Source organism: Emys orbicularis, chromosome 2 (assembly GCF_028017835.1).
Source record: "Emys orbicularis isolate rEmyOrb1 chromosome 2, rEmyOrb1.hap1, whole genome shotgun sequence".
NCBI lineage: Eukaryota > Metazoa > Chordata > Testudines > Emydidae > Emys > Emys orbicularis.
This window is the reverse complement of record NC_088684.1, coordinates 262,167,050-262,183,015: the sequence shown is the minus strand read 5'-3', so window position 1 is coordinate 262,183,015 and position 15,966 is coordinate 262,167,050. Positions and strand designations below refer to the sequence as shown.

Sequence of the window (15,966 nt, the reverse complement as noted above, 5' to 3'; positions counted from 1 at the left end):
TGCTAAGGTCGTTGTCAGTGCTGAAGGTGGCAGCAGGCTTGGTGCCGTAACCACTTCCCATACCAACGTGGTCAGTGCCGTGGAGGAGGCATGGCTATGCCTATATCTCGACTCCATTACTGCTTTGGGCATGGGTGGCGGCTGACTTGCCGGCTTGGGGAGGATGCGCACACACTCGCCCCCAAGCTCTGGGTGGGTGGTGCGCGGCCCCCCCACCAGCATGAAGCAGGCAGCCCCCCACACCCCTCACAATGGGTAGCGGCCCCAGCGCCCGGGGGCCCCCCACTGCTGGGCAGCTCCAGCCACCCCAAGGCCCAACCGCAGCCACCCTAGCCCTCGTCCCAGCTCCAGCATGCTTGCCTGAAGAGGAGCAGCCAGCCTGCCTGGGGCCAAGGGAGAAGGGCAAGCAGGAGGGGGCATTCCAGGTGGATTGTGGGTGGGCCACGCTGGGCTGTTTGGGGAGGCATAGCCTCCCCCAGCCTACAATATGCACCACCCATGGCTTTGGGCTCAACGGTACAGCCTGTGCTGGAGGTGCTGAGTGAGTCATAGGCACTGACTTGAGAGGCAGTCAGCACTGAAGGTAATGACCTCACAGGGGACCATTTCTTTTTGTGTGGTTTCCTCTGAGGAGAGGTTGACTCTTGCTTCCTCTTTTCTTTAGAGGACAGAGCTGTGCTCTTCCTTGGTTCCAACCTGGTCAGAGAGCCCTTAGCAACATGTTTTGGGAGATCCATTTTTGGGCTCACCTGCAGCAATTTCTCCATTAGGATCAACTTGAGGCAGAGGTCCCAGTCGCGCCAGGCTCTTGCCTTCAGGTTGTTACAGTGAACGCACTTTTGGGGTATGTGTGATTCACTGAGACATCTCACACAGAGAGAGGGGTCTGTCAGATATCGGCATCGCTTCCCAGCAGGAGCTGCATCTTTTAAAGCCTGGGGAACCAGGCATGTTCCAGACAGTGCTCCGAAAGGAACAGGGAATGGGAAAATAAACTTTTCTTTTTAAACAAACTACTAGCTAAGCTAACAATGAATTAGAACGAACTTATCTAAGGTATCTAGCTAATATTTTTCTTTTTTCTCTACCTTCAGGGGAAGAAGCTGACACACTGCCCCAAGTTCCGTCTTCAGCCGAGGATGGTTGAGAAGGAACTGAAGGGGTCAGGTCATGCGCACGCTAGATGAGACTCCAATGGTGCAGCGAGACAGCTACTGCACACGTGCATCCTATACAAAACACTGCTATAGAAAATCTCTGATCAACAGCACCAGGATGCACCAACACCTGAAGTGGAGCACCCATAGGGACAGCACTCGAAGAAGAATATAAACATTTCAAATGGTCAAAATCAAAATGTAATGTTTCAAATGAGCTGAACCAAGAATTTTTTCAGATTTTCAGTTCACAAACATTTTTGAGATTGACTTTTCATCCCAATGTTGAATGGGGAAAACTTTTCAATACCTCAAAATTTTTTGCAGGATAGGAAAATGGTTTCCTGGCCAGCTCCAGTGGTCAACACACATAAGCAACATGGCACTGGTATTTTGAACAAATGTGCAATCCTTATTGATTTAGCCAGATGTATAAACAGCAGCATTTCCAAGCCTGTGAAATGTAGTACTAGATAATATCAGAGAATTTTATTTTGGCATTTCCAGCAAAGAACACCAGAGCAGGACAATCTGGCACTCTCTACTAAAGGATTATGCAGTATTGTATTTGAAAGAAGAAAGGGCTATAGTGGAGTGGGATTCCCTAACAGCTGGTCACCATGGCAGAAACTCAAAATACCTAAAATCCATGACAGTTATTCACAGTTTAAATAAAATATTTTAATTACATTAATTTTTACCTTTATATTTTGCTCAAATCTGTTATTTAAGTAACAGACATAATTGCACATTTTAAAGAGTTTGGAAGAAGAGTTTGTATTTTTCCACCTAGTCCAGGACTGGAGTCAAAAGATAAAACACAGAACTGGAGAACCTTTTACTTTTAAAACAATTTTTCTAATAATTGATTCAATTCACCCCTGTGCAGAGAGCTTGCACTAGACCTAAAACATGGCTTCAGTGGGACTTAAGCGATGCACTGACCTAGTTGGGTTCTCTGCATAAGGGCTAATTTTCTACTTTGGCAGAGGAGGAAGACAGTGTCTTGCTTATGAGTAAGGCTAAGATTTTCTGACTGTTATTTTTAGTAGTCACAGACAGGTCACCAGCAACAAACAAAAATTCACGAACCCATGACTTTTACGAAAAATAACCGTACAAGCCGCAGCAGAGGTGACAGCCCCAGCTGCAGCCCTCACCGCGGGGCAGAGGCGCATGGCCCCGGCAGTGGCCACCGGTGGAAGCCACAGGGCTATGTGGGGAGCATAGCCCCGACTCCAGCCCCAGCCACGGCTTCAGCTGGTGACAGATAATATATTTTATTGGACCAACTTCCGTTGGTGAAAGAGACAGAGCTCTGTGTAGTTCAAAAGCTTGTCTCTTTCTCCAAGAGAAGGTGGTAGTAAAAGATATTACCTCACCCAACCCCCTTGTCTCTCTAATATCCTGGGACCAACAAAGCTACAACAACACTGCAAACATGCTGTTTAGGTAACAGATGGTTAATCTATCATTCACCAAGAAGAGCCTTTTCTTACCTTACTGAACTGCCCAACTATGTGTTTCAGAATATTGGGAGGCGCATCATGCAGCAAGGGTTCAAGTGCTGGCAGATATGTGCATTTCTGCAAGATGTTCTTTAGGGCCTTTTTAGTCTATTGAAATGCAAAACAAAATGTCTATAGTAAGACATCAATGAAACAACAATGTTAATTTATGTTCCACATTCCCGATGTTTGAAGTCTGGTCAATTTGCTTTTTTGGTCAGAATTATTTCAGAAGGGCAATTTTCTGAATCAAAACTACACAATCCATCAATTAATTTAATAAAGAATCAATTTTCGGCTCATCTTATCAAACTGCAAAACAAACCTTCAGTGCATCATATTCCTATTAAGTTATCTAGTCAAAGTAATGGCAATTTTCCTCGGAGTACAATGGGAAAGGGAGCAGGCCCCCTAAGTAAATATAAATTAAAGTACTGTAATACAATAAAAAAGTTAAATTAAAAATATGTTTTTAAAAGATTGTATTTGAGCAGTAGTTTATTAGGAGACCCTGCCAGTCTGGACCTGCACCTTGCACTGCCACCTCTGCAAAGGGAAGTGAGTGTATATCAGTGTTTGGGTCCTAAAGCAGAGAAAATAGAGAAAGTAATGACCCAATTGTGTAGGACTGCAGGTTCAGAGAATGTTGGCGTGTGTGTGTGAGAGAGTGTGTGTGAGAGAGTGTGTGTGAGAGAGTGTGTGTGAGAGAGAGAGAGAGACCGACCATTGGCCTTAAAACTCTGAAAATGGCTATATAAAGGTGGGGTCTTCTTACTCAACAGATTTGGGGCTGGTCATTCTCTGGTAGCCTTCAAAATGGCATGACATGATATGATAAGATATATATCATATATTATATGATCACATCATTTCCTGTAATGTCACACAAAAATCTATTTCAACAAAGGCTAATAGGCAGACAGTAACTGGCCCCCTTGTAAATGTGTAATGATGGCCCTAAATATGGACTATCCTTTACCCAAGAGTGTTTTTTTTAAGCCAGCAAAAACACATTTCATACTGACAGCACTTATAAAATTGTAAGAAAGGCTTATGTGTACAAAAAATAAAAATACACCATTAGACATCACTCACTGATTGGTAGCATGATAATATTAAATAACAATTAACACTCTAATTTTGAAGGGCTTAAATCTGGTGATTAACAGCAATGCATAGTATTTCAGACACTGCACCTACTTTCACTTGAAGATCTTCTGAGCTTTCTGTTTCCATATACAGGGAAAGCAGCACTGGTAACACATTTGTTACAGCAACAGCACGTGCATGCTCTGGAGTATGTCTTCCAATCTGTCCCAAGGCCCAAGCAGCCGCTGCCTTAATATGATCTTCTCGTTCCTCTGACAAGCAGATAGACAGCTGTGGCACCCCCTGTAGTATTCATTAAAAACACAAACATTATGAATCTAGGGCAGGACTAGACACTGGAACAGATTATTACAAAAAGCTTGTTTCTTCTATTTCTATTTTTCTGGCTTGAATACATTGCAGACGAACATAGGATGGAGCTGTCATTTTTCAAGTCAACTATGTGGCCAGAAAGAATTTAAAAAAAAGAAACTATACAAGTCTAACTGGAGAGAGAATATTAAATATGCCAGTTTCTCTGAGTTTGAGGGCAGTTTTAGTGAACACGTCAGCTACTCCAAAGGTTTCAAAGAGCAGATGCCACAATTCAGGCTGCAGCTGAAAGCAAAGCCACCATTTTTGTCAGACACTGATATTCCAAGGTCTCTAGTATTTCTGTATTCACTTTATATTTTTTTTATGAATAGGAATCTTTCATATTATCATTTTTTCCTTTTTCATGGGACACAATTAATCTAAGAATGACTAATATGTTATTACATAGGGAGATGTTGACCCATACTCACATGAGCTGGGACCTTCATCAGTTAGATTGCTCCCTTAGTCATGCCCAGTTTATAATTAGAATTATGTATTTTGATAATGCATAATATTTATTCAACTATCCATTGGCCTTAACACACATCAAAATGTTATGTTAGATACAATTATATTTAACAAATTGTAAACCCTCTTATTGCCTTTTGCATATATGGTACAGTAATTCACCTCCCCCCTACATTACTATCAAACATATTCATTTAAAACTGAAAAATCTACAAACATCAAACTTATTAAATGCAAAGTATCATATGCATAGCTGAATCAAACTATATAATGCATTTCAGGGACCAAGATTGTGTGTAAGCATGATGATTATTGTTGTAAATTTATTATAGTAGTAGCAGTGCAGTCATAGTGTGCCATCACAAATTCTTGTTTCAAAAAGCATTATAATGTGGCCACACATATTTGTTTTAACAAGAAACAGGCTATAGAAAGTCACACCTCTTCTTTTCTTTGTGTGTGCAAATGCAACTCAGCATAATTTTACATTTCAACAGATGCTTTTTCTAGTAAACCAATCCATACCAACATAGCACAAAAGCAGCAACTCATTAAGGACCTTACTTTTCCAGACTGTCCCATCATTCTGAACTTTGAGTAATATTACAGAAGATGCACTCATATCACTAGGTATGTCATCTTGTATCAAAACTATACATGTTGTTAAAAACTGTAATATGGTTAAGTTGTTTATTTAATAAAGGCACACATAAATTATAATTCCTATACTGAATAATTTAACCTAAAAATTATATACAACTGCCTAGTTGCATTATTGAAAAAAATGGATATGTTTTATCAGCAATTTAAGTGCACTGTTACTGCCAAGTGTGAAATGTAATACTGGTGTAGTTTTACTCTTTCCTTAATAGTTATCTGTAAGTACATGACTGAAAACCAGGGCCCTGATCCTACACTTATACATGTACTTAACTTTAAGCGCTTGAGTAATTTCACTGATTTCAATGGAGCTACTCAACTGCTGAAAGTTAAACATGTGATTAAGTATTTGCAGGATCAGAACCTAAGGGACATACAAAACAGAAAAATATGCTGGTACTTTTTCTATGATGTGCGTTACTAAACAAATCAGTAAACCACTCCACCCAATCATCTGTGGGACTATATTCTTCTACCTCTTCTTCTCAGAAACTCACTGTAATGGCTATAGGAAGACAATGAAACAGGAGCTAACCTTGGAGATGATCACTGCCATTGCCAGGTTCTCAGAATGAGCTGCTACGTAGCCAAGCATCATGATGCCAGGCAGCCTGACATTTCCTTTGCAGTTGCCAATACAATCAATCACAGCAGCAACTCCTCCTGCATTGACTATAAGTTGTGAAAGCTGTAAGAAGATAAACTAGAGAAATTAGATACTGTAGCGTATCTATAACCATAATGCAGTATACTCAGGTGATCCTTAACTATTTCACTCCTGTTTTTTAAAAAGTGTAACTCTATCATTGACAATCAAGTCACACTGGAGTAAAATTGGAGTAATGGAATAATGAAGCAGATTCATTCTTTGGACTTATGAGTGCTCATAATGTAGCAAAACATTTATATTGCGATGAACGTCTCTGTTTTCTATTAACTTTACTGCAAGGCAAGATGGACATTGAATGCTATGGACTTGCCTAATCCAAAAATCTATTTAGTAAGTATTTACTGATGAATTACGCAGACGAAAATTCAACATGCTAATGACTTGTAGAAATATACATATTGAGCCAGATGCTCATTTACACTAAGGCCCAATTACACCACTCTGAGTGTGTGAAGGGTCCTTAAAGCAAGTGCATGTGTAATTTGTTCTAAGAAGCCTTGGTGCAAAGAATAATCAGGACTGGGGGGTCTTTAATGCCCGCTAAACTGTGGCTTATATTTTTCCAAGTGATGTCACCTCTAACATCACTTAGACAGCAGCATTTGAGTGGTTTAGGACATCACCAGCATTTAGAGATTATATTAATTTCATATTATTATGGAGGATTTTTCCACCTATACTGATGGATATTTTCAGTTTTATCTAAAATTCCCAAAGCATTTTAGGAACAGGACTATTTTATTAATGCACCAGCTTGGTTAGAAGATACTTAACTTTTAAAGCGGTCACTTTAAAAATATAAATACTCTCTACATGGCTGTTGACTGCAGTCACTTAGGGTCAAATCTTGTATCAGTGCACAGCCCCAGAAAACAGAAGGGAAATCCAAGAGAAAGGGGAAGGAATCCTCCCCCTCAGGCTGTAGAACAGCTGCAAAGCCATTCCATGACTACTACTGCAGCCTCCAGACCTACCAGCCCCACTCCCCCCTCCACTGTCTCCTCAAATATGTATAGGGAAGCAGAGCCGCCCTCCCCCGAGCGCCTCGCCGGGCTGGCCAAACCCCCAGAGCGCCTCGCCGGGCCAGCCAAAACCCCCCCACACCCCGAGCGCCGGGCCGGGCCGCCCAAACTCCCGGAGCGCCGCACTGCCCAAACCCCCAAGCGCCACGCCGCGCCTCGCCGGGCCAGCCAAACCCCTGGAGCGCCTCGCTGGGCCGGCCAAGCACCGCGCCTCCCCACCAAGCACCACGCCTCACCTCGCCGGGCCGGACAAACCCCCACCCCCGCCCCCCATGCAGCCCAAACCCCTGGAGCACCGGGCCACGCCACCGAATCCCCCGCCCCCCACCAGGGCCGTGCCACCGAAACACCCCCCGCGCTGCCCGGCCGAAACAAAAAAAACAAAAACAAAAAAAAAGCCTCGAGCGACGCCCCGCCGAACAAAAACAAAAACAAAAAAAACAAAAAAAATCCACACCGCGAGCGCCCCCCGCCACCCCAACATTGGCCGCCCCTTCTAAGGTGCCGCCCCAATCACGTGCTTGGTCGGCTGGTGCCTGGAGCCGGCCCTGTAGGGAAGTCCAGTAGAGATGTGTTCCACAGCACAGAGCGGGTGTGGACCACTGCACGAGCTCTCCAAATCCTGCTGCCGAACTAGTTCCCTTGTGTTTGCAGAAGGAGGCCAAGGGGACAATTTCCAGAATGTTCATATAACTGATATATCTGACTAGTTTAGAAAAGTCCTGGGGCCAGAGTCAGCTCTAGTGTAGCACAAATTCCTTCAGTTGATTTACAGCAGGGATGATTTTGGTCCAATAGCTATCAGTCTAAAGTCAAGCTTATGGATTAGAACTTTCCAGTATCAATGAGAGTCATTAGGATTCTATCTAAAGCCTGGTTAGGGCACAACTATTGCAAATATTCACAGACCATCGTTGCCAACTCTTGGGTTTTTATCTTGAGTCTTATGATATTTAATCTTTAGCTTCAAGCCTCCGATTCCTGTAGTTCAGAAGCCCAGCTTTCATTTCTTTTTAAAAGCAAGTTTTTATGGCTGTGGAAAAAACCTGAAAATGTGACTCAAGTATCACCTAAAGGCTCAACAACCAGAAGGAAAAGAAAAAAATCCCAGCATTTTAAAATATCTCATGATGTTTAAGCCAAACTCATGATTGGAGGGATAAGGGGGTATCTTGGCTGGCAATATTATTAGTGCACTCCCCATTCCCTGCACTGACACCTACTGGTAAGGAAAAGCTAATTATATACATTATTCCTAGTTTCCTAATCCAATTCATATTCAATACACATCTCAGAACACCAACAAAAACATTTCCATATTTTTCTACTGGAAATTACATAGAGCCTTTTGCCCTCCCTTTTTAAAAGCAAATGACCGAATAATATGGCATTGTATTTAAAATGTAAAATCTAATGATGCGACCTTGTATTTGCATTTTCAAGGTGTTACCTCAGGCGTGTGCTTTGCTATCTCTCTAATTAAAGTTGCAGCATTTTTCTTGACATATTCATCTGAGTCCTTCAGGCATGTAAGTACAACTGGGAAAATTTCTGCTTCAACCCCCATTTCTGCAAGATCCACAGAATGTTTTGCTATTTGGCTGAGAGCTGAAAGCACCTGACGCTGGTAAACAGAAATTGTTTTATAAATTATTATTATACAAACACCCCACAACACACACAGAGTGTCATCATATACACATCTGCTCCATCAAAAAACAAAGCAACACAGAGCAAACAACAACAGCTATTATATAATTCATTAAGTCAATTCATATGCAAGTCTAATAGCTGAGAGTATTTACTAGTATCTAATAAAAGTTTCTCCTTAGGTTTACCTCTTAAAATATGCTATATAACAGAAACACAAATACAATAAGTCACAATTTAACACTATATCTTAAAAGAAAATATAGAAACCTATAGTAATTGTTTTTGCTTGCAAAGCATAAGATTGAGTCCACAGATCTTATATTTAAAATATTCCATGTAAGTATTTAGCTATATTATTTTTAATAATGATATTTTATTATTTATTTATAGCTGTAAGAATAAGACAGTAAAACTGTACACAGGAATGGAACTATATTTTCTATAAACTAAACTATAAATGACAACTTAAGAGCTATTGAAACAAATATTCAATGTATTCCAAAAACAAATACATTATTGTATTTAAATATTAAACTAAAACGTTTTTATAACACAACCAGAAATGTGTAACTCTACTTGCCTGTAACCGGGTTGTACACATAATACCTATTAAATCCATCTAACAGCTTTTAAAGTTTAGGGCTTGGATTTTACATTTAACACCAAATCTGTTTCTTAGATATTACTACGTAAATCTCTTTGTGCACTCCTGGCCTAGAACACAAACACTATTCACTTGAAAGACTAGTTTCACTGTTCCTTATTGAAGAGCTATTGAACACACAAACATAATCAGAACTCTGTTATCAACTGTGTAGTTATGCTTTTTTTGTTAGACATTTCAATAAGATCTTGCTAAATAAAGATGGATATCAATGTCCTCAGTTTAGTAACAAATAATGCCTAGTGTAATTTAGAAAAAAAAAATTAAAAGTACCTTCAGTTTAGCATCAGGGTTCAGGATCATCTGAGCTAAGTGAGCAATGGCCCCCGCATCCACTACTGTCTGAGCTAACTCTGGAGAATGCTTTGAAATATCACTGAGGGCTGAGGCAGCAATCCTTTTCAAAGCAATTTCTGGCTCCTGGATACAGAGTACTAAAAGAGGAACAGCTCCTGCATCCACCACAGCTTGTGACAGTTCTGTAGGTCCAAGAAAAGTAATTAAGTGAGTATGGGTGACTGACCCTTGTGCAAGCCATTTTTCACCCTGACAGATAGAGCAAAGAAAAAAAGGGAGGGTGTACTTCACTGTCTCGACATCTGCATTTCAAATCAGCCCTCCTGGTTTCATAAACCATGTGGACCAATCCACAACTGAAAAGAATACAGGTCAATAGATGGACCCCCATTTACATGCACACATTTGAGGTAGATTAAGCTGAAATGGTTTGTTATTCTGTGTTAAAAAAAAAAAAAGAGTAAGCAGATGTCAGCTGTTTAAGCCCTGGCTATTCTGCACTGATCAATAGGCAAGCATTTTATGCATGGCTAACAACAGAGAAAGCTAAAGTACCAAAATTTTACCAACCACCCTAATTAGACAACATTTTGTCCGTTTAAATTATAAGCAGATATTAATATGGATCATGTACCAAATACAGCAATACTATTTAAAAAACAAACAAACATATATTTTACACTGTTCATTGAAAAAAAATGCACCTTGTTTTGTAACACAACCCAACAAGGAGTTGCCACAGTCCATTTAAAAGACATTTTGATGGCACTAAAATATAAATTCTACCACATATATTTAGTTAAATGAGATGTATTGTCATTGTGAGATTATGCATTTGAGTTTAGCACAACATCCTTAGCTAACTTCATCTTAATTAAAAAAACCACACGTAATTAGCTGACTTATTCAAGAACTGCAGTATTAGAAATTCATTAGCTCTTTCCCTATATTTGGCATTAATCACAGTACTGAAATAAGAAATTATTAGATAATGAGGTGCAAAAACTACATGATAGCCATTTTAAGATGTTGAGGAATGAATACAAAATACATTAGTTTCAAATAACCTGTTAGCTTCTTAAATAAGGTTTTGCTACGTTCTATCCTTGTTATGCACATCCAGTCTTATCTTTAACATTTAACTTGGCTTACAGTACCATGGCAACATATGGCTATTGTATTTCAAGGACCTAGCTTAGTTTTTCATTTACAGTCCATCGATCAAGGCTTTCCATATTAAGAAATTATGTATATATATATATATATATATATATTATATATATATATATATATATATATATATATATACATACATATACACACACATACATATACACACACATACATATACACACACATACACACACACACAGTTTACACACAATCTTTCATTATGTATAGTTATGCAGTCATTATGCAGCTTGTATTTTGTTAGTACCCAAATCATCTTTATGACTATATGTGTTTTTTGAATTAGTAGACCACAGATGCCCACCCTGACATGCACTGAACACACAAGTTTTTACACTGTATTTAGGATTTTACATGGTTAAAATAATTGTTTTTATGAAGCAATATTTATATTATACATACAGGAATTTTTAAAAGATTATTACAATTAATCTTCCAGGGTTCACTTTCAAATAACTATTTTATTGAAAATTAGGGGTTTGCGTATATACGCAAGGCATATGCGTCTAATACAAGCTCACACAGCAGATCTCTCTCTCCCTAAAAGCTAAAGAGATACATGTATATACAAAGCCCAGGATTTCAACAAAACCCTGTGTTAGAGTGTGCATCTATGATTCAATACTTCAAAACTAAATTTAGTAAAGAAGGTTATTTGAGCACAAAGATATTGAATGCACGTGACAAACTGTTGCATTTTATGTATTTTTAATGAAAAATGTGCAAAGTAATACTTGCCTCCCACCAAAAATATGTTTTGGTATTGTATACTAATTGATATAGACACATGATTTACTCCTAATCAAAAGGTCAGTTAAAGAAAGAGAATATCCAGAAAAATAAAAACAGACAGTCCAGCTGAGCAGCCTACTAATGTAACAGCCTCTTTAGAGGCAACTTCAAAGACACCATCTCAATTGCCTGAAGACTGCCAAGGAGATGATGCCAAGGAAATCACATCAAGGAGATAGGTGATGATGCTGGAAAAATATATTTCGTGGCTTACTGTCAGGATATTGTCATCACCTTTCATAAAGAGAGAGGAGGAAGAGGAGAAGTTCTATAATGTCTTAAGGTCACCGCTAAGCCCTAACACTTTTTTTTTTTTTTAAATTAATGATCCACAAAATTTAAAAAGGAACATAAACTAAGTATGATTTAGTATAAATCTTTTCTGAAGGTCTAGGAGTCTGATGACATTTAAATACTTATTTAAACATGACCAATATGAACCATGAGTATCTGCTTTTCTGATATTGTTTGTAAGATGCATCTGTTTGCATGGCTAAAGACATAAATTAATGTAGGCTCCCAATTGCACCCCTAAGATCCACAAAGGGTAGGGGGGCAGGTGGGCTGGCAGAAGAGTGAGCAGGTTGAGATAGGGCTGCAGGGAAACACATATCATTCCCATCCCCCCCACTAGTGCCTAGCATAGCCCAAGACAGAAATGTAACATGGCCTGGGGCATAACACTGATGGGAAAATTTCCATTTAAAGGGTGCCTTCTTGGCATGGCTTTGTTGGAGCTATGCTGCCAAAGAGTATGGTCAGAGATAGACAGCCAATGACGAATTCAGTGTCCCTGGCTTATCTCTGATTCCCCAAGATTCATAAGCTTTGTGTGTGGTCCCTGGGGCCTGTTCTTTAGGGGGCGATGGGACAAATTCTTCCCGCAACAGAAAAATTGCAGAGAAATCTCTGTGATGTTCACCACAAGGTTTTAATTCCTTTAGCCCTCTCCTATAAGCTTTCCTATAGCACAGGGGAGGGGATCAGGCCCCATATTTGCTCATGTCAGTGTTTACGGAGAGACGCAAGATTCTAACCGTTCATTTCCCCCAATCTTTTTACCTATTCTCACTGCCATACCCCACCCCATCATTTCCCTTGCTCTCCGTGTCCACAATCCCAAATGCACTTCCCATATGCTGTCATTAGGTCTGTGTTCTCTCTCTCCACTAGTGGCCAAATGATTTTTTCCATCCATACATTCTTTGAGTCGACGCAGCCCATTTTGAGCCCTGCCAACATGCAGCAAGAAAGAGCAGTGGTCAAAGAAACACTCATCTGTTTTCAGACACTTTCTCATTTGTTTGTGTTTATTTGCAAAGTGCACATGTAAAACCAAATTTATTTTTCTCAAAAAGAGATTCAATATAGCTTCACTTTCTATGGTGTTTTTCATTCAAATGATACCCTCCAAGACACTTTAGAGCAGGGGTTGGCAACCTTTCAGAAGTGGTGTGCCGAGTCTTCATTTATTCACTCTAATTTAAAGTTTTGCATGCCAGTAATACATTTTACCGTTTTTAGAAGGTCTCTTTCTATAAGTCTATAATATATAACTAAACTATTGTTGTATGTAAAGTAAATAAGGTTTTTAAAATGTTTAAGAAGCTTAATTTAAAATTAAATTAAAATGCAGAGCCCCCCGGACCGGTGGCCAGGACCCAGGCAGTGTGAGTGCCACTGAAAATCAGCTTGCGTGCATGCCATAGGTTGCCTACCCCTGCTTTAGAGAGTTAAATTATACAACTGCAAAGTTTCTCTCTCTCTCTCACGCACCCGCGCACACAAAGGAATGGAGAAAAAAATATTTTTTCAGATGAAGTTTGAAAGCAGATGGAGAGACCAAGAAAGATAGGGAAGCTGATCCGGATGGAAGGAGATGCAATAAAAGCATCTTCATCACAAAAAGTGTAAAGATTATGTGGAGAGTCTGAGAGGAGGCCAGTGCCTAATGAACAGAGGGAGGAGAAGCAGAGAGTTGAGAGGTTCCTGAGGCAGTCTGGAGCTGGTCCTTGAAAGATTTTAGAAAACAAGAAGGGTAGTTTTGAAATGGAACCTGAAATGGGGAACAAGGGGAATTGTCTGGTCACATGGATGATGTGGCAGTTCTTCTCTGTCCACAAGAGAACGCAGTGTATTTTTCACTCCATGCCTCTGATGAAGTGGGTTATAGCCCACAAAAGCTTATGTCCAAACACATTTGTTAGTCTCTAAGGTGCCACAAGGACTTCTCCTTGTTTCAACCATAAGGGTAAAGGCTACACTGAAGACACAAACTGGACTGGATTCAAACTGGTGCAAAGCTCTATCTCATACCAACGCCCTGAGACATGCTAGTGTTACACCTTCAAGAATGTGGCTTGTTTTCGTATAATCATAGAAATGTAGGGCTGGAAAGGTCCTTGAGAGGTCATCAAGTCTAGCTCCCTGTGCTGAAGCAGGACCAAGTAAACCTAGACTATCCTTGACAGGTGTTTGTCCAACCTGTTCTTAAAAGCCTCCAATGATGGGGATTCCACAACGCCCCTTGGAAGCTTATTCCAGAACTTAACTACCTTTATCATTAGAAAGTTTTTCCTAATATCGAACCTAAATCTCCCTGAAATTAAGCCCATTACTTCTTGTCCTGCCTTCACTGGACATGGAGAACAACTGACAACCTCCTCTTTGTAACAGCCCTTAACGTATCTGTTATCAGGTCCTCACCTCCTGTCTTCTTTTCTCAAGACTAAACATGCCTAGTTATTTTAATCTTTCCTCATAGGGCAGGTTTACTAAACCTGCCATCATTTTTGTTGCACTCCTCTGGACTGTTTCCAATTTATCCACATCTTTCCTAAAGCGTGGAGCCCAGAATTGCAGTCAGTGCTTCAGCTGAGGCCTCACCAGTGCAGAGTGGAATGGGACAATTACCTCCCGTGTCTTATACACGACGCTCTTGACAAAATACCCCAGAATTACATTAGACTTTTTCGCACCTGCATCACATTGTTGACTCATATTCAATTTGTGATCCACTATAACCCCCCAGATCCTTTTCATCAGTACTATCACCTAGCCAATTATCTAAGTGGACCTGATGGGACAAGATCACACATTCACTGAAGCAGTCTGAAATTGGGGCCAATTACTCAGACAATACTTGAAATCACCTGAAAAAGAACTGCAATTCTAGAACTTCCAAGTTTGGGGGTGATGTTGGGAATCAGAACCAGCAGAAGCTATTTCCTATTAATTACACTTGGATCTTTTTATATGTGTGCATAGGAAATTAAAGTGTTTTCTTTTCCACCTTTCTTCCCAGATTTCTTTCTCCAGCTTGTGGACCATGCCTGACCCTTTTTAATGAGACAGTTACCCCTATGGCTCAAATCATCTCACAACGTGGTATCATAATGTTCAAAGTAGCAGTGTCGGACTGGAAGAGCTGGCACTGTGATTCACTAAAAGAAACCAGGATGGGAAGAGGGCTGGACAGGAACGAAAAGTCAAATTTTATCAAAAATTTAGCTGCTCCATCAAGAAGAGGTAGGAGCTTGGTCTACCTGGATAGAAGTTCTGGAAAGATGACTTTATTAAGTCAAGTGCTGACCTTTTTTGGAGCTTACACAAGCAAGGTCTCCTACTCTCTGGACATATAAGAAAGATCTCCCACAATCTATAATCAAGTGCCCACCCACATAAAAACAAAAGACAACATTCAAATTCATACTAAATACAATGTTTTAGAATATAAAATCATTTCAACAGCTACAATTATTCCAGGGTCAACACACTAAGCTCTTTCATCCAAATAAACACCAGCTATTTCCCCCCCAAATACAAGTGGTCAGGGGAGTTTGACCTCACAACCCTTAACTCCACAGCACAACCCTCTACCACTTGAACTAAAGGAACAGCTGGTAGAAGTAAGCTATTACCCTGGATCAGCCCTTAAATAGGAACATGATATACACATTACAAGTAACATTACACAACTATACGTGAGAGAGTAGTGGACTGTTGGGTACCAGATTCCTGGGATCTGTTCCTGGCTCTGGGAGAAGAACGTGGTCTAGAGGTTAAGAACAATGATTACAAACAGCATAGTCAAGCCAATAGATTTGGCACGTTTGTTCTGAAAGGCAGTGCAGCCAAGCAGATGAGATTTGGTTCTGTGATGTTAGGTGACATCAGTTCTATTCCAAGTTTTCCCAGAAGTGATGTTGCACAACCTCTCAGTTATGCTATTTGTTAAATTAAGGGAATGAATGCTGGAGGAGTTAGGAGTCCTTGTTCAGGAATAAGGGTTGTGAAGTGCCCAGAAATATTAAAACCACTCAGTAAAAGAGGCGAAGTCAGAATCTGTGGTTTGCTGGCCCCCACCCTAATGCATCTCCTCCTAAGTCAAAGGGCATTTCATGGGGGAATGCCTCTC

At 40.2% G+C, this 15,966-nt stretch overlaps 1 protein-coding gene across 1 annotated transcript in view; it reads right to left on the bottom strand.

The window, feature by feature from the left end:
- SPAG6 (sperm associated antigen 6) overlaps nt 1–15,966 on the bottom strand; it is a 59,704-nt gene that overhangs the window by 17,096 nt on the left and 26,642 nt on the right. The window contains exons 5-9 of the mRNA XM_065399434.1: nt 9,543–9,748; nt 8,403–8,576; nt 5,796–5,948; nt 3,866–4,057; nt 2,657–2,773 (exon numbers count right to left, since the gene is read on the bottom strand). Of these exons, the coding sequence (XP_065255506.1) occupies nt 2,657–2,773; nt 3,866–4,057; nt 5,796–5,948; nt 8,403–8,576; nt 9,543–9,748 (842 nt within the window). The remainder of the gene's footprint in view (nt 1–2,656; nt 2,774–3,865; nt 4,058–5,795; nt 5,949–8,402; nt 8,577–9,542; nt 9,749–15,966) is intronic.